The following is a 25,854-nucleotide window of genomic DNA, read 5'->3' as shown; positions in this document are numbered from 1 at the left end:
TGAAGAGGAAAAGGAGGAGAGTGTTCCTCAAGCCAATCCACCTCCTTTTCCTGAGAGATTAATCCATCCTATCTAGCACACCCTAGAAGACACTGAACTTCTAGGTGAAATTAAAAACTTGTGTGTTAAAATCTCGCTCCTCCAAGCTATCAAGGATGTCCCCATCTACAACAAGTTAATCAAGGAGAAATTCTTCAAACATCCAGGGAGGTGAAAGAAAGAAACCCCTACCATTAATGTCATTGGAAAATTGTCCGACTTAATGTTGGGGCGAGTGATTTTCTCGAAGTATCTCGATCTTGGAAGCCTTGTGGTATATTTTCACATCAATGGCATCATTGTCTGCCACACCAAAATTGATATTAGGGCTACCATCAATGTGATGACTAAGGAGACTATGCTTAAACTGAATCTCCAAGGATCATTAAGGAAGACCACAATAGTCTTGCAGCTTGCAGAAAGATCCACAGTAGCTCCTAAGGGATTTGTTGAGGATGCGATGGTCTCCATTGATTCCTAGGAATACCCTGTTGAATTCTTAGTTCTCCAACCTAAGACCAAGTTTAATGGTTATCCTATCATCCTTTGAAGGCCATGGTTAGCCACTGTTGATGCTTACATAAATTGCAAGGTTGGGAATATGACCATTAAAAATGGGTTTTTTTTTCGAAATAGTTGGTCTTGTACCCTCTTGCTCAATCATCTCTAGAGCATGAATTACCTTTATGGTTAGAAGAGGAAGAGGAAGATGAATTATACTCTTCCCCAATTTGTACCCTAGATTATACTATAGGAGGGGGGCAATCTGATGAAGACGATCTGATTGAGAAAATCCTCTTGAATCAACCCCCCAACACCATGTCTCTTGAGGAGTTGGTAAAGAAAGCTAAAGATAAACCTTCGACTGATTTTTTCCTAGTTGACTGAAGTCCTACTCATGTCAAGGTGATAGAATTTGGTCTAGAAAGAACATTGAAAATTAACCCCTCTCTCTGCACATCAGGAAAAGGAGTTATGTGGCATGCTAAGAGAGCATCTAGATGCCTTTTTCAGGAGTGATAAGGAAATGAAGGGGGTGCACCCTTCAGTGTGTACTCACAAAATTTACATCAAGGAAAGTAGCAAGCCAGTGCGCTAACCTCAGAGGAGAATGAATGCAACCCTCACATATATAGTTAAAGAATAACTACAGAAGTTGTTGGATGCAGGGTTCATTTACCCCATCTCAGATAGTGAGTGGGTGTATCCTCTGGTTCTGGTCCCAAAGAATAATTTGAAGTGGAGGATATGTGATGACTATAGAGAGCTAAAGAAAGCCATTAAAAAATACCATTTCCCTCTACCTTTCATTGACCAAGTATTAGATGGTCATGCAGGAAAGAAGTTATTCTCTTTACATGATGGATTCAGTGGTTACAATTAGATCCATATCAGCCCAGAGGAACAAGGTAAAACCACCTTGACTTATCCTTTGGGTACCTTTGCTTATAGGGTCCTTCCTTTTAGATTATACAATGCCCCTACCACTTTTCAGAGGGCAGCCTTGAGAATATTTACAGAGATAGTCCATGAGTCTATGGAAATTTATATGGATGATTTCACCCTATATGGGTGTGATTTCCTAGAGGCTCTCTCTAACCCGGGGAAAGAATAAAACAAATTCATTGAAATGAACTTATCCATTGGTCTGGATAAGTGTAATTTCTTGATGAATGCATGGACGTTCTAGGTCACTCAATATCCTAGGAAGGACTGCAAGTGGACCCAAATAAAATTTCTATCATAAAGAGTGTCCCTGCTCCTCAGAAGCATAGGCATGTTAGAAGTTTCTTGGGCTTAGCTAGATAGTATAGTAGATTCATAAAGGACTTCAACAAAGTAGCCACACCTTTGTTTGGACTATTGACCAAGCACCCCGAATTTTATGGTTAGAAAGTTTCCAAGCGGCCCTAGAAACCCTAAAGGACAAGTTGACTACTGCACCTATACTCTGAGACCCAAATTATGCTCCTTCTTTCCACATCCATGCTAATACCTCTCAAAAAGCTATAGGAGAAGCTCTAGGCCAGATAGATGAAGGGTTACCTTATGCCATATACTTCATCAACAAAAATCTATCTAAGGCCTAATTGAAATATATTGTGATTGAAAAAAAACTCCTATCTATTGTCCATTCCATGAATAAATTTAGACAGTACATCACTGGTTACCAGAACTTTGTACATACTGACCATGATTCTATTAAATATTTTATGAACAAGCCTAATGTGAATGCCAAAATTATTAGATGGTTGCTTTTGTTACAATAGTTTGATCTAACTATCTTTCATAAGCCTGGTAGAGAAAATGTAGTTGCAAATTTTTTGTTTAGACTGGATTTACTTGCAAGTGAGGAAGGAATGGTTGAAGATCAACTACTAGATAAGCATTTATTGACTATTTTAGTTCTCTCTCTATAGTTTTCTGGCATAGCCAACTATTTATTGGCTACATAGTTCCCTCCAAATCTATCCTCCAAGGAAAAGGGCATAATTATAAGAAAAAGCACACCATTCACTTGGATTGGGGGCAATCTCTTCAAGCTAGGCCCATGTCAAATTCTTAGAATATGTGTCAAGGAGGAGGAAGTCTTTGACTTCCTTTTGGCCTGTCATGATGGGCCTTATGGAGGTCACTTTATAGCCAAGAGGACAACCTTCAAGATACTAAAAGCTAGCTACTACTAGCCCACTCTCCACCAAGATGCAAGAAGATATACCAGTCAATGTGATGAGTGCCAAAAAATGGGGAACCTACTCCCAGGGATGAAACGCCTTTGCAACCTCAAGTGACTCTTGATCCATTTGACAAGTGGGGCATGGATTTCATTGGGCCCATTGATCCACTATCACGGAAAAAAATGTACATAATTATACGCACTTATTACTTGACAAAGTGGGCTGAAACCAAGGCCGTCAAGGTAGAGACAAAAGAGAAAGTGACTAAGTTCTTAAGGGAGAATGTGTTTTACAAGTTTTGGTACCCTAGAGAGCTAGTCACTGATCAAGGTGCTTAATTCACCTCACACTTGATTGAGAATCTATTGAGTTAGCATAAGATCAAGTATAGGAAGTCAACTTCGTACCATCCTCAAGCCAATGACAAGTAAAGGTTACCAATAGAGCAATGGAAAGAATTCTTAGAAAGGATGTGAGAAACAATAGGAAAAATTGGGATGATAGACTCATGGAGTCCTCTTTGACATATAATACAACTTGGAAGACAACCAATACCTTCACCCCTTATGATTTTTTCTATGGGAAGAAGGATTTTCTCTCCTTTGAGTTGGTGTTATATACCTACGGGGGATAATATGGGGTACAAAGGGAGGTACCCAAGGTAATAATGTAATAATGGGATGGGCCATAGTAATAAATAAGGTGGTTAACCCATATCAGGTAAGGGACCACAAGCAATTAGTAATAATGTAATGGGCCCATGGTATTAGTTCGATGGTATGAGGGAACCATGGTAATGACCCATGGTATTGTATGTATGAGGCCTATGTAGAGGCTAGAGACTCCACATGGAAAGATGTCAAGGAATATTGTATGAACATGCATATGGCTTGTGGAGTGTTCTCCTTTCTTAAGGACTGAATGTATGGTATTGCCCTACCTTAAGTGTTTGATCAATAAAGAAGCATTTCTATTCTATATTCAGATTTTGTTATTTTTTGGGCTTATTTGCATTGTATTATATTTTTGGATCAGATTTATAACAAGTGAAATCAGAGCACTTTCTTGGGCCAAAGTGGAGAATTGTTTTTAAAATTTTTTGCAGGATTTTTGGTGCGGCGAGTTTTTATATTAGATATGTACATTTTGGGGAAAATTCTACAAACTATAATTGCAGATCTATATTCTTTGTGAAAAAATACCCGATTTCAAAAAAAAAATCAGCCGAATCTGAGTCCGGATGAAGGAGATATCGCTGAACTAAAAATCAGTGGTGTTGCAGACAAAATTTTAGGGTAGCAAGTTTGCGGCACAGATCTGGACGTTCTGGTGCAAAATCTATAGAATATAATTGCAGATATTGATTTTTTATGAAAAATTACCCAATTAAAAAAAAAAATCAATCGAATCGGAGTCCGGATGAAGGAGATATCGCTGATTTAAAATCAGCTCTTTTTTTTTCAGAATTTTTGGTGATGGCGGGAGAGTTGTAGCGTAGATCTGAAATTCCAATGCCTGGATCAGGATTTCTATCACACGGGCAGATGCAAAATGGTTGTGCCATTTCCGAAAACAAGTCATAATAGGGATTCTGAGCAATATTAATGGAATTGTGTCCATTTTAAATTTTCGCCAAGTAAGCGAAAGTTTTTCAAAATATTTTTCATGGCAGATCCTAATTTTACAGGGAAAGATGATAGCCCTACTATTGAAGAATTCATACAAAGAATAAAGTTCAAATATGGGGTATTTTGGAAGGCTATAGTACCGCTTAATTTGAAAGAAGAGGCTAACATATGGTGGAACTCACTTGGCATCAAACAGTTGTCCAAATTTTCGGATGAAGAATTTGAAAAACTCCTTATGGACAAATGGTCTTGTGCTAGAAAAAAGAATGAGACACGTCAGGGGTTATGTTCTACTGGTGTCTCCTTATTGCAGATTCATGGATTGATTCAGAAAGAGAAGCTCATTGTTTCTATAAATCCTAGTTGCAAGCATAATTTTATCAATGTTAATTTGGCAAAAAATTGCAAGTTCCAGCAAAACACATTGAAAACACACAGGTGGATGATGAGGATGTTCAAGTGTATAGGGATTTGAAGATTTATATGGATAAGTATGTGTTGCATGGTGATTTTTATACTTTAGAGATGGATAATATGGATGTTGTTTTGGGATATCGGTGGATGGAATCGGTGGGTACTATAAATATTAACGTGTAGAAGAAATTCCTGAAGCTCTGGTATAAAAAGAAGAAAATTACATTACAGGATATTTCCATTAATAAACAGGTTGAGTCGAAGGAGGCTGAAGCAGAAGATATTCTAGGGACTGACATATCAGATGATGAGCCAGTGATGATTGATAATCAAACACAAAAAGAGGTTGAAGTAGAAAAGGTTACAGGTGCTAATACATTAGATGAGGGCTCAGTGGTTGAAGTAATATTGGAAGATAAGACACCATAGCAGGCACCACAACATAACAATCATGCTCCAGTAAAGGGTGAATTAAAGAAAAAGACACCGTGGGTTAAAACTTCAACATATCATCACCCACATCACCCCGCAAGACAACAACCAATAAGATGGCAACCAATTAGCCACAAGGACAACAACCCCCGTAGGACAGATAGAGAGGAGCAAAGATCCACCTACTACACATCAACACAGAAGAGCTACCACAGTCAAATTCCATCTCAAGCGAGCGAGGCACCAGCGAAATCAAGGTTTCACCTTTCTCTTGGATGGCTAGATGCACATGCATGGTACCAGTGGACTACTCTTTTGGCGGAGTTACACTCATCCCCCACTGCAAGACATTCAGGTTTTCAAAAGATGTATGCTCACACTAGAAGATCATTTTTTTGGATAGGCATGAAAAAGGACATTCTTACTTTTGTAGCGGAATGTGATGTCTGTCAGTGCCACAAAGGGGAGACAGTCAAAGCACCAGGCACATTACAACCATTGCCCATCCCGACATCAATATGGATGGAGGTTTCTATGGATTTCATTACAGGCCTTCCAAAGTCAGGAAACAAGTCAGTCATCATGGTGGTTGTGGACCGACTTTCTAAGTATGCTCATTTTTTTGCCCTACCCCACCCTTTTATGCCGACTTTGGTCACTCAATCTTTCATGGATCAGATCTTCAAATTGCATGGCATGACCACTTCTATTGTGTCTGATCGTGACCAGATCTTCACCAGTAATTTTTGGCAGGAACTCTTCAGGCTACAGGGTACCCAACTAAAACTCAGTACTCCCTATCATCCACAAATGAATGGTCAAGCTGAAGTAGTCAACAAATGTTTGGAAACCTACCTTACGTGTTTCACTTCAGAAAAGCAACATCTCTGGGTACAGTGGTTACCTCTAGTTGAATGGTGGTATAACACCATCATGCCACCGCCAAAGTGACTCCCTATGAAGCAGTTTATGGTCAACTCCCTCCTTTCCCTACTTCTTATATCAAGAGGTGCTCAAAGGTGCAAGCAATGGATCAACTCCTACATAACTGCACAACCATGCTTGCCCATCTTAGAGAGAATCTTCATTAAGCTCAAAACTGCATGAAGCAACAGGTAGATCAGCATCACTCAGAACGCCAATTTCAAGAATGGGATCAGGTATTTTTGAGGCTGCAACCTTATAAGAAAACATCACTCAAAGAAAAGGGTTGTCAAAAACTATCTCCAAAATTCTACGGACCATATCGAGTACTTCAGCGCATTGGAGAAGTGGCCTACAAGCCAGCTTTGCCACCCGCTGCAAAAATCCATCCAGTTTTCCATGTCTCATGCCTCAAGAAAGTGATTGGGAACAATTGCAGAATTCAAACCAGTCTACCTGAATTGGATGAGGAAGGGTCAATCTGGCTCCAACCTGAACAGGTCCTAGACACACAAGAACAAGACTTGCGTGGCTGCATGATCAAGGAAGTCCTCGTCAAGTGGGTACCCCATATTATCCCCCCTAGGTATATGACAGTTTGAGTACAACACTTTGAGAATAGTAGCACAATTGGATTTGGATGTTACAAGGGCACAACATGAGAGGTTGCTCCAACTCAATGGGTTAGATGAATTTAGGATGCAAGCTCTCGTACAAAAAGAGGTGAATCAAGTAGAAAGAAAGGTTTCGCATTACAAAAAAATCAAAGACAAGTTTTTTCAAAAGGGTGATTGGGCTCTTCTATATGACTCCAGGTTCAAGGACTTTAAAGGAAAATTGATGACCAAATGGCTAGGCCCATATGTGATAGAAAAGTGCCATGACAATGGGGTTTTTCAGACAAGAAAAATTGATGAAGAATGTATCCCCTTACTTGTCAATGGATACGGATTGAAGGCCCACAAAATACCTCTTCCAAAGGTAGATTTTAGATATACTATCGATAAGGAAGTGAATGTAATTGGAAGTGTATCAACTTCCAACTCACTAAATTCTTGAAGACTGTTTTATTTTTGAAGAAAAAATTTAAAAAGAGAAAAAAAATTAAAAAAATAAGGGACCTAGGTGAAAACCTCCTTGAGGCAACCCAAGAGTGAAAAAAGGAAAATAAAAGATCACTGGGTGAAAACATCCCTTGGGGTGCCTAGGGCAGGAAAACAGGTTGAAAACCTTCTTTGAGGCAATTTGTTTGTCTTTCAAAAAGAAAAGAAAAGAGAAAAACGATAATAAAAAAAGTGAAATGCTATTGCAACGAACTTAAACCTGCCCAATAATAAATTTCTGTGATTTTTGTAGGTTTTCAAGGCAACAAAGGACACCAAGTTTAGAGGGAAGAAAGCCAAGAAACATCTCATTCTTCTTTCATTCAATTCATATTTTCTATGCCTACTATGTCTCCATCATCCATCCTCATTTTTAAGCATCAAAAACTAGTTTGTAGGCAATTTTCTTACTGCTATAGAATTTCCTATAGTTACTACAAGAGTTTCTTGTAGTATTACAGGATGTCTTGAAACTCTACAGGAAAGGAATTTCAGTTCAGAAATGATGCCGCAGGCCTGTTCTGGGTTGAAAGAGGGGACCATTCACCTCATCTCATCTCCCCCAACACCAACTCATGACTATGCCACCCTCTATGTCCATAACAAAACCACTGAAAAAAAAAAGATGAATATATATATATATATATATATATATATATATATATATATACATATATAATCATCATTTGCCTCACTCACCTACCACTCCATCTCCTCCATTTCCACCCCTTCAAGTCCTACCTCACCACCTATTCCTCCTCCAAGTGAAAAAAAGAAAAGAATTATTAAAGAGGCAACTATAGGATTTCCTGTAGTACTACAGGAAACCCTGTAGCAGCCTCTGTTATGACAACTATAGTTCTGCATGCCTCCTCCTTCAATATCCATGCAAAATAAGAGTTTCAACACTGCTGTAGGAACTATGGCACCTATCCAAAGCTGAGCAACAACAACAGAGGCCAAGCACCTGCACACCACAACAAGAAGAAAACTATATCAGCTGGGTGAAATAAACAAGTCAAGAGCCAAGGCAAAACATGTACCTGAACAAGTAGAAGCACAACAAAGCCACCCTCTAGCATGCATCGACCAAGAGAAGGAAGACACAAGTATGACACCTCATACACACTCTTTCCTAAGTACGAATATGATAAAAGTGTAGGAATATGAAAATTTGATTTTATAAGCTGAAGGTGGCCAGTTAACTTGGCCACCGTTAGCTTGAAAACAAAAAGTAAATTCCTAGTCAACATGCCATGTGGCAAGGTCACATCAAAGAAAATCAGTCGAAAAGGTGGTCGAGTTAAGTTGTACAAGAGTGGGTGATGATTATGATGGAAGGTTGCATGATAACTAATGGTGGGCCAATGGTCCAAAAGGGGAAATCACGTACATTGCCAACCAGCATAACGCTCCAAGGAATCAATCATAAATAGAAAAAATTCCTATATTTCATGCACACATTGTTCATTTTGAGATTAAGAGAATTGAAACCACCTGGAAGAGACATCAAAGAAGAAAACCAGTTTAGGCTATCCTACAGGGAACACCTATAGGAAATGCAGGGAACTACAAGAAAGAGTGGGAATTGTCAAAAAAATCTAAAAGGGGTTGCCTAGGGCCCAACTATTCTCAAATTCTCCTCACCCACAACATCACAGTTAAAGTTAGGTGGCCCGTATCCTCTATTTTTTGACTTCATAACTAGGAAAGAGAAAAAAAGAAAAAGAAATCTGCATTTTTCTCTATTAATTATAGTGGGCCTAGGGATAGACAAAATTGTGTGGAGGAATTGTGTGGGGATAAAAGGAGAATTGCAGTCACCCTCCTAAACTCTAAATCCAAAGTCACCTTGGAAAACTCTATAGCAAGGCCACCAAAATCCCTACAGTCAGCTTGCCAAAGAGGATAAAATGACAGGAGGTTTCAACAAAAGGGAGCCCATAGAGACATCTAGAATACACCTCCATCTCCTTATGGTAGATATATTTAGAAGGAATCACTGGTTGGGATTCTTCAAGATGATTCTAATATATGATGATGACGTAGCTCGAGAGTTTTCCATGTCACTCACCCCTCAGGCTAGAATCAGTGCTACTTCTATGGTAAGAGGATTGTCAATAACAATTACTCTTGAAATCATTAGCAGAATCATTACACTTCCTGTAGGCATGTAATGGAGAAAGGATGATAAAGATAGAAACACTTTTGCTAAGAATAACTTTTCCTTGAGAGATGGAGAGCCAATTGAGGAAAAAATGGGATTATAAGGGAGAGCCTTCCCTATCGTTGGGATGAATTAAGCTATCACATTCTCAAATATATTTATTATGAAGGAAGGCTCGGTATAATATATGGTTACCAATTTAGACTCCTCCATGAGCTAATATTTAGAGAGTAGTTACCCCTTAACAAAAGATTTAGTGTAACTTACTTCTTGCTGCAATAAATAATAGACATGAGCCTAAAGGTACAATAAGGAAAACATTAGCAGCTGGCACATCATGGACTCATCAAGATCAATAGAAGATGCCTTGAGCCATTTAAGAGTCCCTATTCTATGGTCCACATTTGTTGACATGGAAAGGGAGGTTGTAATTGAAGCAATTGAATATGAGAGGGACCCAACCTCTAGTGCTGAGGAGGAATAAGAAGAACTTGAGGAGGAAGAAGAAGAACTTGATGAAAAAGAAGAGGAAGAGCCTGAAGAAGAAGAGGAAGAACTAGAGGAAGAAGAGGAGTTAGAGACAAATAAAACAGAGGGAGAAGAAGAAGGAAAAGAAAACGGTGTGGAGGAAGAACTGAAGGATGAGGCAAGCCCTGAAAAACATACCAAGGAAGGGGAGGAATCTCCAAGAGTGTCTCCTGATCCCATAGAGAGGGATGCAACTACTGCCTTGAATTCCCTAAGCACAGCCTTAAAGTCAACAGGAAAAATGTAGAGGCAGACTCCCCTACATTTCAAAACAAGGAGGAGCACTAGGATCAAATAGTGGAGACCACAAACACCTACCAAGACTCCTATCATTATTTAGGTCTCACCAAAAGAGCAAGAAAAACTAGTCTCCCCAGAAATGAAAGGTGAAGAAGGTGCATCAAAATAGGCTTCCCCAAAGCCGCCAATAACCTATGTTAGAAGGTATGTCACTAGGTCAACATCAACAAAGAAAATCAAAGAACCTTTGACCCCATTTCAAAAGGGAAAAATACTCCTACAGGGAACACAGACAATCCTATAGGAAACTTTGTCAGCACTAGAGTAAACACATAAAAAGTAGCAGGAAGGACAAAGGAAAGGCAAGGAAGAAGCAACACAAGTACAAGGGGAGGTAGATGATACAAAGGCATTAAAGGGAGAATCTCAAGAGCTACAGGAACCTAGCCCACAACACAATCTGAGCTCTTATTACAGATTCATTGAGGGAGGCGGAGTAATACCACATAAATTTTCCATCCCTCTCTTCTTTGAGATTGAGAAGGAGAGAGGAAGGACACATCGCTTGATGAAAATTGCTAAATCAAAGAAGGTAGAGGATGTGGGCCATATGGAAGAGAATATAGAGATGGGCAGAAATTTGATCAGGATAAGAGATAGGGAACGAGTTATGAAATCTCAACTATAGGCTGAAAACACATGGCTGAGGAGGCAAGTATAGTAAATAGAGAGCCAATTGGGCACTATGGAAAGCTTCGCCAGTGCAGGATGCCACCAAAGTCATATGCCTTGTACCTAAAATATCAATGGCTACAATTTCAGATAAAGACACTAGCACAATGGGGGACTTTACCTTTCCAAGACTATAGGTAGTTCATTATGATATGTGACCAAAGCACCCTAGAGGATAAGGCCAAGATATCTGAATTCTACTTACATAACTTCACCTTAACAGACTTGAATGTGTGGGACCCCAATGCAAAATTGGGGGACTTACAACTAATTGCCCTTGCATCACGAATGAGTCATGAGGAGACCAGGGCTAAGGAAGTAAAGATGGTGTTGGAAAGGGAAGCAAGAGAGCCCCTTTACATCAGATCACAATAGATCAATTCCATGGCTATCATTATCACCCACAACATCATCTCCAATGATCCCCAACTTGCACCAAGATACCTAGCTACATAAGAGCAAGCAGTCACTTATTTTGAATACACCTTGATATTTCTAGGGATGAAAGCTATCAAGTATGCTGAGGAAGATGGGGCACCCTACCGTATATCATAAGGATCAAGGAGTATCATTCCCCTGAAAGAATGAGAGATGCACTAGAAAGGACCCCAATGTATAAGAAGGAACTACAGAGACTCAAAATCAATTGAATTGGTTTAAAACTTAGTCCACCATTGCTATTGGGTATGTTAGAAGGAAGAAAGGAGGAAGAGGAAAGAAAGTAGTGGGAGGAAATAGAGAAGCATGCATGATTTTATCCACAAGAGGAGACTACATCAACAGAAGCCTACGATGTCAGAGAGGCCACAAGGGAAATGAAAGACATGGACATAGATTAAGTTTCTTAGAGGATGAGAAACACTTTCAGTAGGGGGGTGATGATGAGGGTCATCAATAGGTAGATTATATGGACCTTAATGCCATTCTCCAACTTATTAAAATAAACTTTTCTCACATTTCTTTACATATTTTATTATATTTAGCTTAGTGAGAAGGGTAAAGATGAGATGTTATTTCATGTGGCCTAATGTGCATTAATTACAGGATTTGGAGTAGTTTTTGGCTAATTGAAGTGCATGAACTAGAAGTAGAAAAGTAAGAGAGATTTTAAGAGATTGGATCTCCCACATTAACTCCTAAATCACTCAAAGATTCCTCTAGCATATCTCATCAACTCGAAGTTACAACAAGCTAATCCCACCGAGGTCATTGGCAGCCAAGACAGTGATAGTTAAAGAAAAGTTAATCTCGATTTTGGGAGATAAGTTTCCATAATTTTAAGGAAGTTATCGGTAGCTTCAGTTGTATAAATAAGAAGGCTTAGGGCCTCATTAAGATTCGACTTTTTTTGTTGTAGCCAAGAGGAATTTTTGAGTGAAAACATTGTGACAAATTACTCTTATGTATTTTTGACATTTTAATGAGAATGAGAAGCATTCCCTTGATCCAACACTATGTTGAATCAGAGGGCTGAAGCTCTTGGGTTAAGGCCCAAACCTAGTAGCAGATGTTCCTCTTTTGTATATGTATGCTTAGATTACATTCATAGTTAGCTGTTGAAGTGATCTATGTTTTGTTTAATATACAAGTATTTGGATGATTAGTTAGTTTGCTTCCATTAGTGTAAAGATACATCAATGGTACAATAGTGAAAGTAAATACTTCAAAAAATCTTGTGGTAGTGGCCTCTGCCTCATCTACATTAGGGATCATGGTTTGAGGGTCCCACTCTCACAGCCCCAAAACAAATTTATTGTTTGATCACTGGATAACATAGGATTTATTGTTGAATAGATTACTATTTCTCAATTCCTTGGAAGTACCTGCAATTTTCATTTTGGTTTCTTCAGTTTTTCATGGTTTAAAAGAACTTACATTCATATACTTAGCCATTAGCCATTAATAAATCTAGTTCTTTTCCTAAATTAAACTCAACTTTTCCATAGATAAATGAAGTTGTGCATAAATGAAGAAAAGAATATATGTTGTTGCAGGAGTTTCTGATCTACAGGGAGACCTCATCTCACTAGCCTCATCCAAGTCTTCTCTACTTATGCTGCTGAAGTCTACCAACCCCTAATTTGAATTTATGTTTTATAGCAAAGTGGACATCTTCCTTGACAAAATACAACCATATTAAAGAGTTGGGCTAAGCCTTGGGTAGTGTGCACCTCTTCTGTGCCTTATTCCCCCATCAAACATCTTTGGGAAACTTTATCCCACCTTTCCTACCTCCCTATAACTTTCATCTTGTTTCCTGTAGTAAAATAGAATATCTTGTAGTAGAACTAGGACATCTTGTAGTGCTACAACAAACCCTGTAGCTGCCTGTTTTAAGCCTGAATTGAGAAGAAATGATCATCTGAGCTTAGGTCAGGCCTCCACTTGGCTTCCATACCCTCAACACCATTTTGGACCTGTTTCCCCATAACTGTCTCCCCTGCCAAAGATCAAATTGGTCCAATTAGCATTTACATTCATAAAATTGAAAATAAAAAAGGCTTTTCTACAATTTATAGTTAGTACATGCATACAACAATAACAATAGTTTTAGGATAATTTCCATGCTTATTTAGTCTATATAACTAGATGCTAGAATCAAGGTTAAGTTAGGTCTATTTTGCAAGCAATATGTGTATATGCTTAGCTAGATGATTTCATGTCAGTTTATAGCACTTTCCAATTCAACACTTTCATTTCCTAGAGTAGGCAACATTTCCTTTCTACATTAAGAATAGTTTTCCCTTTGTTATTTGGTAGTCAGACTCCTTTTAATCAATAGAAGAATGGTTTGGAAAACCCTAGTGGTCTATCACCGTAGTTGAAAAGTGACAAGAGTAGACCATTTCATCTACTATGTATACAACATTGTCACCTCCAAGTTTGTACGAACCCCGGGTTGATCAAGTAAAGTTGGTAGCCCTAGGAGTTACAACATCCTTGCTACAATACTGGAGCTCATCACAACTCTCTCTCTATCTACCTCCCTCTCTCTTTTTTCCTCCCCCTCTCCCTCCCTCCCTCAATTCCTTGGTCTCTCCAACAAGAAAACCCACATTCAAAATTATATCCATTCTTCTCTCCCTCTCCCAATAACTCTCGATTTTCTCCTTACCTCTCCCTTTCCTCCCATCCCCTCTCTCCTACATGCCTCTACCTTTTTCTCTCCTCATCTCCCCACCCACATCTCTCTCTCTCTCTCTCTCTTCTTGCCTCTCTCTCACCCATTTATAATGATATCTATCTCCCTCCACCCTCATTCTCTATCCCTTTCCCTCACCTTCCACACTATCTCTCTCCCTCCCTACACCATCACTATCTCTTGCATTCTATATATTCTTCCCTCTCTCTTTCCCCTCCTAAAATATCTATATCTCACTCCCTCTCTCCTTCTCTCTCTCTCCCCCTCACCCCCCTCTCTCTTAATATCTATTTATCTCTCTCGCTCCCTTTTCCACTATCTATCTCTCTTTGCCCACCCCCTTTCCTCTATCTCTACCATATAAATTTGTCTGTCTCCCTTAAATTCTCCTTCTCTCCATCCCTCCTTAAATACCACCCTCATGCCTCTCCCCTTCATCTATCTCTTTATCACTCCTTCATTCCTCAATCCCTTCCTCACAACAAAACACTTTCATCTCTCTCTCTCTCTCTCTCTCTCTCTCTCTCTCTCACACACACACACACACACACACACACACACACACACACACACACATTCTCTGCCCCCCTTCCTCCCCCTTAATTGATTTCTCTATTCCTCCCATCATCCCTCAATCCCTCCTTCACAACAACCCCCTTCTAGCTCTCTCTCTCTCTCTCTCTCTCTCTCTCTCTCTCTCTCTCTCTATGCACACTTTACCACTCACTCTTTCCTAATCCCCCTTCCCTCCCCAACCCCACCTCAACCACTTCCCATGTGCTAAAGTTCCTTGGGGTAGGAATGCATACATGTTCTTAGTGCTAAGAATGCATGATTTCCTAATTCGAAAAACATAAAAAAGTTTTTTACATTGGGAACATACACACTTTTTTGAATTAAATTGTTTTCTGCTAAGAAGATCGTGTGCATGATGAGTTGGTTGCTTTAGATATAGGTTTGGGATCACATATTTGGAGATTTGGGTTGCAAATATATGAAAATGTCATTTTTTTAGAACACATATACATGTCTCTATTTTTGACATTATATTTCTATAGACTAGAAAAATCCATTATTATGAAACTATTGACACACAGGGTTTATTTTGTAGATTATAAATATATAATTGGAAAAAAATATTATATTTCTATAGACTAGAAAAATCCATTATTGTGAAACTATAGACACACAGAGAGTTTATTTTATAGATTCTAAATATATAATTAGAAAAAAATATTAGTGTTACTATTTTAATAATATTTTTCTCTTACGTCAAACTTTCGAAATACATCTCTCTTTTATTTCTCCACTATAACTTTTTTTTGGCCTTAACCATTTGAAAAAAAATTATATAGTGCACCACGCAACACTGAGACCTATAATATTTAAAAAAAATAAAAGGTTTCTTAGATAATATTAAGAACCTTTTAGGTTCACTAATGGAAGGTTACATAATTTCAAAGATATAATGACTTTCATATTCTAAAATACTATAAAATTTATATTATACATTTTGACTTTCATATTCTAAAAAAAACTATAAAATTTAGGTTACATATTTTGAAAACATAGTCATGCACAAGAAAAAATTGTTTTCTAGAACTTTATAATTTTTTTTTACCAAGACTCCATTGTTTAGGTACTCAAATATTAATCATCCATCTAAGTTAGCATATTTTTGTTTTCTTTGGTTTCATTGCCACTAATGCGTCATGATGATGTCATTAACATTCATCCATCTTGATAATTGTAATTACTAAATCATTGATAATTGTAATTAGTATTGTAGCATCAATATGTACATCTAAATGTAGATGTACTATTCAACATTGCAATAAGATTTTGAAATATAAAAAAATGTTTTATATATTATAACATGTGAGTAGTATAACCATAAAAATTATATGAGAAGTAAAGGTTGATAGGAATCAATTAATAATAAGCTTAAGAAAATTTATCCCAAATTTACCACGAATATTCCTAATTTGTAAATAGGCTTTTTGATCATACCATGGGCCAATATAATGGCTTATCAATACCACATGCCAAAAAAACCATAACTCATTTCATATGACACTTGTTCATATGATTCTTTATTCTTAATTAATTAATTTAATTAGAAGGGAAAAAAGGGTTAACTATTTTGAAGATACATCTCAACCTTAATTTGTGTATACTACTATGCACATTCTATAATATTTCATGGAGGTTAAAGACCTACCATCCACCTAATAATTATTGATAATCAAATTAAAATTGGAAAGACCTTATTCCAAAATAGACATGCCTATTGGCAAAATGAAAATACAATACGTTTCACTCAATTTTCTTGATTAAAACTACTTATACATGGATGTGTGGAGTATAAAATTATGATGTGATATCTAAAATATAACATAAATTTCTTGGGTGAAGTAATTCCAATATTTTGAACTAGCTCAATCAAATAAATTAAATGGTTGATAAATGCAAATAAGCATCTAATAAATAGTTGATAAAGTAGGTAGTATCAATCTATAGTAGGCCTCAAGAAACTTACGTCATGATACAATATCATAATTTAAGCCATTAACACTATTATCAATCATGTCATGATACAATATCATAATTTAAGCCATTAACACTATTATCAATCATATAAATTAAATGGTTGATAAATGCAAATAAGCATATAATAGATAGTTGTCAATCTATAGTAGGCATCAAGAAACTTAACGTCGTGATACAATATCCTAATTTAATCCATTAACACTATTATTCCACTGAGGAACGCACATGGGAATGAATCTATATTAGGCATCAAGACACTTACAACATGATACAATATTCTAATTAAAGTGATAAAAAATATTATTACAATATTATTAAATTAACACAACCATACAAATTAAATCGCTCATAAATGGGGATATAAATCAATCTATGGGAAGCATTGAAACACTTAATTCATGATACATTATCCTAATTTGAGTGATTAAAGCTATTGTTCCAATAAAGTAATTAAATAGCTAACAAATGTGGATAGTTATTACATTATATTAAACACAAGACACTTACATCATGATACATCTCACATTATCAAAATTAAAAAGATTATCCAAATTATCTAAATTATATATATATTTTAAATTATTAATAAATATATTAAAATTAAAGAAACTCTATTCCAAAACATACCTATCAACTTAATTAAGGAAAACAATATTATTAAAATTAAGATCAATGTTTATTAATTAATTCACATTAAACTTATCTTAAAACACTCTAAATTCAATGAATTTGTAAAATAAATAAACACAAATTCTATTTTTATTTCAAAGACACTAAGGTTTTAATAATATGCTATACACTTCTACTCATTTCAATATTTCTATTATTATTATTATTATTTTTATATGGAAAAGATTAAGTGTTTCTCACTTCTTCTTTTTTAATTAAAATTTAATATAATGAAGAATATTTTTTGTCATTTAATTAATCTTTTTAACATATAAATAAATATAAGATATTTTTTTAATATCTAAATTATAAAAATTTAATAATTCACATTTTAAAATTTGAATAAGAAAATATGGAGTTCTAAGGAATTTAGGTATGCTAAATTCTTTTTTGTCAAGTTTGGTTTGTGTTGTTTTAACTAGTTTTTTTACTACAATTCAATATCTTCAAATTTTTTCGACACAATTGATTGTAAAGAGTTAACAAGTTAAACTTGTGATTTCAATAAATCCCTATTAAATTTTAAACAACTTCTATCGAAAAATAAATAAATAAACTTCTAAAAAATTACACTTAAAAATACTCTATAAAATATATCCAAATTTAGAGAAAGATTTTGGCGAAAATCACATGGAATGTCATTTGCCGACGCTTTTCGAACCAACCAGTGTGGTTCATCCTCAGGACCAGTGTTTTCGCCAAAATCTTTCTCTAACTTGATATGGATCACAGAAGCCTAAACTCTATATCCAAATTTAATTAAACATTGAGAAAACACTTAAAAGTAATAATTTATCTTACATTGTAAGACCATATTCACATCGGCAACGCCTAACCAACCATACATAGGGTATTTAATGCCCGGGGATATGCACACAGCTTAGCCCGATAACACGGAAAAGCCCAAAAATTATTTAATGCCTAAACTCCCCGCTCCGTGTTATCACGTTAACCTAGTGTATATCCCCGGGCATTAAATACCCTATGTATGATTAGGCATTGCCATATTATCCCATTGTGAAAAAGGAATACCGTTAGCTACATCAAAATCAATACTACAGCGGACTACATATTTCATATGATGACTTATTGAATAACAATTTGTGAAACATGTGGAGAGTAGTGCCATGGACTTATAGGTAAGCATTACAATATGTATTCCTTAACAGACTAAGTATCATTTAATGGGGTCATGTAACCTTAGGCTATAGAGTCCAAGTTAACATCGTAGCATTAAATGAAATATAAATTTAACGTACACTGAATATAAAACTGAAACGTGAACAGTAATGACACGAAAGGAATATACCACATCCTCAAATCACAATAAAGAATTAAAGAATGAATTGCTTAGCCCGTTATAAAATATAATGTTAACTAGCGTTTTCAATAATGTGAACAAGAAAATCACAAATTTTTTGGACACGTATATAAAAAATATAATGTTGACCAGGGTTTTCAATAGTGTGAACAAGAAGATTACAAATTGTTTGGACATGTATATATCGTGAACGTAGATTTTCAAATCATTCAACTATTAAATTCAGAGGCGCTGGACCACTTTTCCACCACTCAAATACTAGGAAAATGGTGCGACCGATCACTGCATTACAATATATGTGTAAAATATAATAGTTCTGATCATGGCCTTTGAATGGACATAACTACCCATGTGAATATCGAATATATTACGTAAGAAGCACCTAAAAAAACTCAAAAAAAACTGATTGACGCAACCTGGTGAACGAACTCCTATGACATGCCCCGGCAATGGCGGAGCCCGCTGCGACTCCGACTGGTTTGGCTTTTCTTGAACTTAGTTTCCGTTTTAATTCACGTCGCCCTCTTCTTCCGTCGCTGAAATAGCGTTCTGTCCGCATGAATCGAAGGCTGAATCAAATACAGCACGTAACTCATGATATGCATTGAATTGCCATCGGGAAAGATTTCTGCTACGCGCTTAGAAATATTTTTGGGTCCAGACAGAAACTGTCTGAGCACCAGAAAAATTTAACTTTGGGAGACCACAAGAGTTTCTGAATCTTAAAGCTTGGCAGAGGCGCCTGTACGCTTCTGCTATTTGCTTCAAGATTCACAATCCAGAGCCAGGCTCATACTTTTCTTGCTTTCTGTGGATGTTACAGTATGGGTTCCGAGAACAAATCCTCCTTGTCAAATGTGGGAGTATGGGCAATGAATGTGGTCAGCTCGGTTGGAATCATCATGGCTAACAAGCAAGTGATGTCTGATAAAGGATATAATTTCAGATTCGGTAAGCATATTTACTGTTCATGTTCATTTCTAATACTTAAATTCACATGAGTAGTTTCAGTTAAATTAAATTGTTAATGGCATCTTTCTTTCCTGGTGTTTGAAGAAATTGATTTAATGTGTTGTCTGGCACTAGTGACAGGAATTCAGTTAAATTAAATTGGTAATGGCATCTTTCTTTCCTGGTGTTTGAAGAAATTGATTAATATGTTGTGTGGCCCTAGTGACAGGAATTCATATAATGGTTTGTCTAGCATTGGAGAATTCATAAAATTTGCTGCCTGCCACTGGTGAACGAAATTCATATAATGATTTTTCTAGGATTGAAGAAAGTATTACGTATAAACAATGTTGGTTTCTTCGTATATATATCCATCTGAATTTTTGGTTTGGCATTGGAGATTTCATATATTTGTTAGTTTCTTGGTATTTATCCATCTTAATGCAATGTTTGATCTAGCGTTGGAGATTTCATATAATGTGTTGTCCCGCATTTTGGGTGAAGTTAATATAATGTTTTATAGGAGATTGTAGAAATATAGAGGTTGTGAGTTTCTTATTATTGATACATTTAAATTTTAGCATTTGCTTTCGTTCTGAGTGTAGAAAATCCTTATAAGAATATACTTTCCCTGTTTCTTTAGGTTTAAACTAATTGAAAAAACACCCATCCAAAACTTTAGGATGTGCTTTTGTTCCGAGTATAGGAAAACATTACAAGAATATTCTTTTCCTGTTTTTTTGGTTTATACTAATTTCAATTATTGCATTGTAAATTTCAGCAATATTTAAGACTGAAAAATAATATTGTGTTATTTCAGAACTTAAAGATAATAAAAATTAAATTAATTATTTAAACTTATTTTTATAAGTAAAAAATTTAGAATATTTTCACATCTACAATCAAAATAAAGATGCCAGTTATACCAACATAAAAGGATTTAGAGTATTTTCAAATCTACAATCAAAATAAAGATGACCGTTATACCAACATGAAACCATAACAACAGTTACTTGAAAAAATGTAAATCATAATTATTAAATAATTATAAATAGATCCTAATCATGTATAAGGCACTTTAATCTCAAGCAGATCAGTTTAATGGAAACTCCCCATCAATGATTAGGGCAGCTGGATTTATTTGGTGCAGTTAGGATTTAACAAATATCAATGCTATGAAGATATTGGATACCAAAAAGTCAATCCCGTGGTGTTTGATTCACATTTTATTAGTTGAAATACATCAGAGTTTCAACGAGAGAGTCTTGGAATTTGTAAGTTTACTTAATATTTTTATTTCTTGTGTTGTTAGTCTTATCTTTTAGTTATGATTGGAAACTTACATTGCTCTTATAACTTAGGTTGATGTGCCGTATTTTCTTTAAGCAATGAAGTTATTTTCTTAGTTCTTCAAAATCTCTGATTTCTTTGTTAGAAAGTTGTTATTTATTGCAAGTGTTTTTACACTTTGAGATGGTATCAAAGCTTGAATGCAAAGACCTTCTTGTTTCATAGAGATCTATGGATGATGAGTTCAGATCTGATTTTTTTTTTAAGAGATTTATTGATGGTGAGATCAGATCTGATCTAATCTGGGTTGGAGGTTGAGTTTGTTTGTTGTTGTTTTTTTTTAAATTTGTGACTTCCATAATACTATTTTCACTAGTAGATTGGCTTTTCATAAATATTATTAATGGAAGGAATACTGGATATAATAATGGAAAGAATACCGGATACAATATGTTTCCTGAAACTTGAACCAATTTTGCTGAAAAACAAATTGTTCACCAAACAACTAGAACTAAAACAGGTTAATTTGTAATGAGATTTTTGTAAATTTTGTTTTGGTTATAATTGTTGCTATTTCTGATCTGATATATGCATAGGATATACTCGTGAATTTCTGATCATGGGAGAGCATGTTTAGTGACAAAGCTGTTTTCTTAAATATAAGATTATGATTTGAACAATACGAGATCGTAATGACAGTTTGCAGATTTTAATGTTTTGCAGCAACCACCTTAACCGGTTTTCACTTTCTCGTGACTGCGCTGGTGGGATTTATGTCGAGACAGCTAGGATACTCAACTGCTAATAAGCACGTCCCTTTCTGGGATCTCTTCTGGTTTTCTATTGTTGCCAATCTTTCCATTGTCGGAATGAACTGCAGTCTAATGTTAAACTCCGTGGGATTTTATCAGGTCAGTAAAAGTACAATCCGCTGCTTTGATTTTTGGGATCATCACGAAATATCTAGATCTTTCATCAATCTACCTAACAATGAGACATTTGTTCTGCCTTGAGTGCTCAGATTTCTAAATTAAGTATGATCCCAGTTGTTTGTGTCATGGAATGGATTCTTCACAATAAGAAGTACTCCACAGAAGTCAAGGGAACAGTATTTCTTGTGGTCATGGGGGTGGGCGTTTGCACAGTCACAGATGTTAAGGTAAACATGAATGGTTTCCTAGCAGCTGCGGTTGGTGTCTTCTGCACGTCACTTCAACAAATAGTAAGTTATTTTCTTTTGATGAAACTTGTAAATACTGTTTAGTACCTATGGTTGACCCTTCAACCCACTTTCTATATTGATAGGAACGTTAGTCACGCGGCAACCAACAAACATGTATGACAAAGGGCTCCCTTCAACAAAAATATAATTCTTTGATTCTTTGACCTAAATTTGATTGGCTAAATCAAACTTTGTTTGTCCTTGCAGTCTATTGGCTCCCTTCAACAAAAATATGCCATCGGCTCATTTGATCTCCTGAGCAAAACTGCCCCAATACAGTGTGCGTCTCTGCTATTGTTGGGACCTTTCATTGATTTTGGTCTCAATGGGCACAATTTGCTGGATTATGAATTTTCGCTTGGAGCAATAGTAAGATACCTGTACTTTTTCATTTATGATAGTTCTCAGATTTCTGACTATAGTATATGTTTCTGTGATTTTAATTGTTCTTATTTTTTTTTTTCAGATCTATGGCATTAAATTTTTTGTTTAGATTTTTCAATGTGAATCTGGATGAAAAACCACACTGGTTGGTTATAGATGTTTAAAACAAATTTCTAAATGTGATTTATTGACATAGATGGTTAGATGTTTACCTAAAAGAAATTTGTATGGAACTTTCTAACCATAAATGTGATTCATTAACTTAGATAAAAAAATCATATTAATTGGTTCAAAATGTCAATGCGATGTGATGTGATAGATACAGATGACAATTCTCAAATTCCACATAACTTTGCTGTTTGTGAACTCTGAACATGGAATTTAACAACATATTTGTTGATGCAGTTCGTCATTTTACTCTCTTGTGCTTTGGCCGTTTTTTGCAACCTAAGCCAGTATCTTTGCATTGGGCGCTTCTCAGCAGTTTCGTTCCAAGTTTTAGGCCACATGAAAACAGTGTGTGTTCTTGTTTTAGGCTGGGTCTTATTCGATTCGGCATTGACAGTAAAGAACATAATGGGCATGGCCTTGGCTGTGGCGGGCATGATATTGTATAATTGGGCAGTGGATAAAGCAAAGCAAGCCTCTTCCAAAATTTTACCCACTTCAATTATGAAAGATAATGCAGATGAGACAGCAAATTTATTGAAGAGTGGATTTGAAATGAAATCTAGCAAGGGTATGGAGTTCAGCGGAGAAACAAAGTAATTACAAGTTCATGCGGTGTTCCGAGAGCAGCTGTTATTCAGAAAATTAAACTGGTAGACATGCCGCAATTAAGTTCCTTGTAATCGAATAGAAACTTGCTAATGCTGGCTGGTGTCTTGCTCACCAATGACTCAAATTCTTTTTAACCGTCAGTACTGTTACACTGACAAGAATAAAAAATAGTTATAGTACAGAAATTTTTTACCACCAACATCGCTTCGCACTGTAGGGTTTGGCGTTACACTTCAGGAATAAACAATGGTGAGTTCACACTGGTTGTTTATTACCTGCACCAAACTCCTTTTGCACTTGAGAGTGGTCTATTTTTTAAGCTGCAAGACTCTGGTTAACCTTGCTCGTCGCCTTTTTGATATTCTTAATAATCTAAGTGGTGATAGCCATCTCTGCGTCTAGATCTGCTGCAATTTTTGATATATCAAACCAACATTGAAAACCAAATTGTAGAATATATTGATTAATTTTTAATATTGTGATCAACATTTTAGATAATAAAAAAAAATCATGATAATTTTAAGATAAATAATTATTTTTTCACATTGTAAGAGTCATAAACAATTACATCAAACTTGGCTTGTAATTTGAGAAACCACTGATCAGAAATATCCAACTTATTTTCTATCCTATGAACCAGAACTAAGATGATTAATCTATTATAGAATACCATGAAATGTTCATTCATTTGATTCTTATAATAGATTCTTTTTTCATGGGAACACTCCATAATTCATGGAGTATAATTTGCAACATCAGTGGATTGAATATAATATTTTAAGAAATTTCACACCAATAAAATGCATATGTTTCTATAAATATGTTTATAAACCATAAAATAGAAATATGAAATTATTATATAGACAATAAATACATGCGCACAAAGCACCTTAATTAGATAATATGGACGTAGATTCTAAAGTATTGAAATAGATTTATACACTTCAGTATGAGGGAGGACTTTTTGTTTCCACGTATGCAAAGACATAGAGTACTGAGTGAGTTGTTCAAGAAGGTTTGGCCGTTGCAGGGTGGATTTTCAACTTTCCAAGTTATAGGGCCAAAAATCTAGGATTTTGTGTTCCCAAACAGCTATGTATAATATTCATAGTTAGTTAGTTGTAGAAGGAATAAACGCCGGGAAAATAACTTTGCATATATGTTGAAGATGGTTTTTGTGAAAGGTAGGACGAAGTAATACGGATGTTGGATGTAAAGAGATGATAAGTTACACCAATGTTTAGGTGTATAGGAATAAAGAGATGATAAGTTACAACAATGTTTAGGTGTATAGGAATAAAGAGATGATAAGTTACACATGTTTAGGAATTGCTTGTTTGGTATGTTAAGTAGCAATGTATTTAAAGATGTCATGGTAGTTGAAGGAATAGAAAATTTGGAAAGATTATCTTAAAAAATTAAACTATTAAATTTAAAAAAAATTGTTTTTAATAAAATAAATATTATATAAAGATTATTTGAAACAAAATTGTTAATAATATTTTAAAATTTTATAAATATAATAAAATGATATAAATTCTCAAATTTCTTATTTTATTTTTTAATTCATTTTATCATATTAATTATATTACAGAGAGAAAAAAGAAAATATAGAGTTGACTCAAAGAGAAAAATGAAATTGAATCAACTGATATTTATTACTTATCATCAAATAAATGTTTATACTTGTTATTACTATTTATATATATATCTTTTAATATAAATAAGTTTTTAAAATGATAGTAAGTATTTTTTTTTTTAATTGCCTATCAATTTGCATTCAATTAAAGGCTCTATTCTATTGATGTAGACCTTACACATCTGCCTTAATATTTGATCATAACAAAGAGAGAAGATGTATAAGGATACCAATGACCCAATTTATAAGAAAAATAAAAAAAATACTTCTATTATTATTAAAAACATATTAGAATTAAAAAAAAAAATATTTAACTTCATTTTTGTAATTTGAATACCCATTATTAAGATATTTTTTTTTTAAACAATATAATCCTTTCCTATTAAAATTTTTACAAATAAGTTTTACCTATTGAAATTAAATAATAAATAATCGAATTAATCATACATATTTTATTTTACAAAACTTTGTATTTCCTCTAAATATTATAACTCTTTTATTTTCTCTAAAACAGCAAATTATTCTACTAAATCTTTCTTTTCAATCCTTACTGTTTTCTAGTTGTAATAAATAATATTCTTCTAAACCACCTGTTAAAGAATAAATCTGATGAACTTCTCCTTATTCTTATAAAAATCCTCTTAACGTCAAAGCATAATTCAAGACCAACAGCATGATGGCCGGCTTTTCTCTTCCCATTCTTGAACGTGTTGTTTGTGTTGGACAAACAACACGATCCCCAACTTTCCTCTTCCCATTCTTGAAAGTTCCACTCCAATTCTTGTGTAATGGTTCCAGTGGTTCATCACACAATTTGATTTACACGCCTTCACTATTTAGCTGTAGGATGGATTTGAAATCTGAGCAGTACAAGTCCAAAGAGTCTTGTGTGAATTCAAGAGTATGGAATTCCAACGAATGTGTAATACCAAAAGCCAAAAGCTATATGTAATTCTAAAATTCATTTGGAATTTAGGTTGTAGAAGTCTATAGGTTACTAGAAGTTAGAAAGTCAAGGGTC

The 25,854-nt window shown here is 35.3% G+C and overlaps 1 protein-coding gene across 1 annotated transcript; it reads left to right on the top strand.

Annotated features, from left to right (window-relative positions):
- Positions 1–19,208: 19,208 nt before the first annotated feature.
- LOC149149349 (UDP-rhamnose/UDP-galactose transporter 1-like) lies at positions 19,209–23,469 on the top strand. Its single transcript, XM_089439810.1, has 5 exons — positions 19,209–19,518; positions 21,532–21,719; positions 21,830–22,030; positions 22,238–22,399; positions 22,820–23,469. The coding sequence occupies exons 1-5, from the start codon at positions 19,392–19,394 to the stop codon at positions 23,180–23,182; spliced, it is 1,041 nt and encodes a 346-aa protein (XP_089295936.1). The 5' UTR covers positions 19,209–19,391; the 3' UTR covers positions 23,183–23,469.
- The last annotated feature ends 2,385 nt before the right edge of the window (positions 23,470–25,854 follow it).

This window comes from Pinus tabuliformis, chromosome 9 (assembly GCF_031772625.1).
Source record: "Pinus tabuliformis cultivar Carrire ecotype Pingquan chromosome 9, CPIR1, whole genome shotgun sequence".
NCBI classification, from domain to species: domain Eukaryota; kingdom Viridiplantae; phylum Streptophyta; class Pinopsida; order Pinales; family Pinaceae; genus Pinus; species Pinus tabuliformis.
This window is presented reverse-complemented; position numbering and strand designations above follow the sequence as displayed.

Coding starts and splice junctions, on each gene's coding strand:
- LOC149149349 (XM_089439810.1), top strand. CDS start 19,392: ATGGGTTCCGAGAACAAATCCTCCTTGTCAAATGTGGGAGTATGGGCA. Junction 19,519..21,531: donor AGGATATAATTTCAGATTCG/GTAAGCATATTT, acceptor AATGTTTTGCAG/CAACCACCTTAACCGGTTTT. Junction 22,031..22,237: donor GCACGTCACTTCAACAAATA/GTAAGTTATTTT, acceptor TTGTCCTTGCAG/TCTATTGGCTCCCTTCAACA.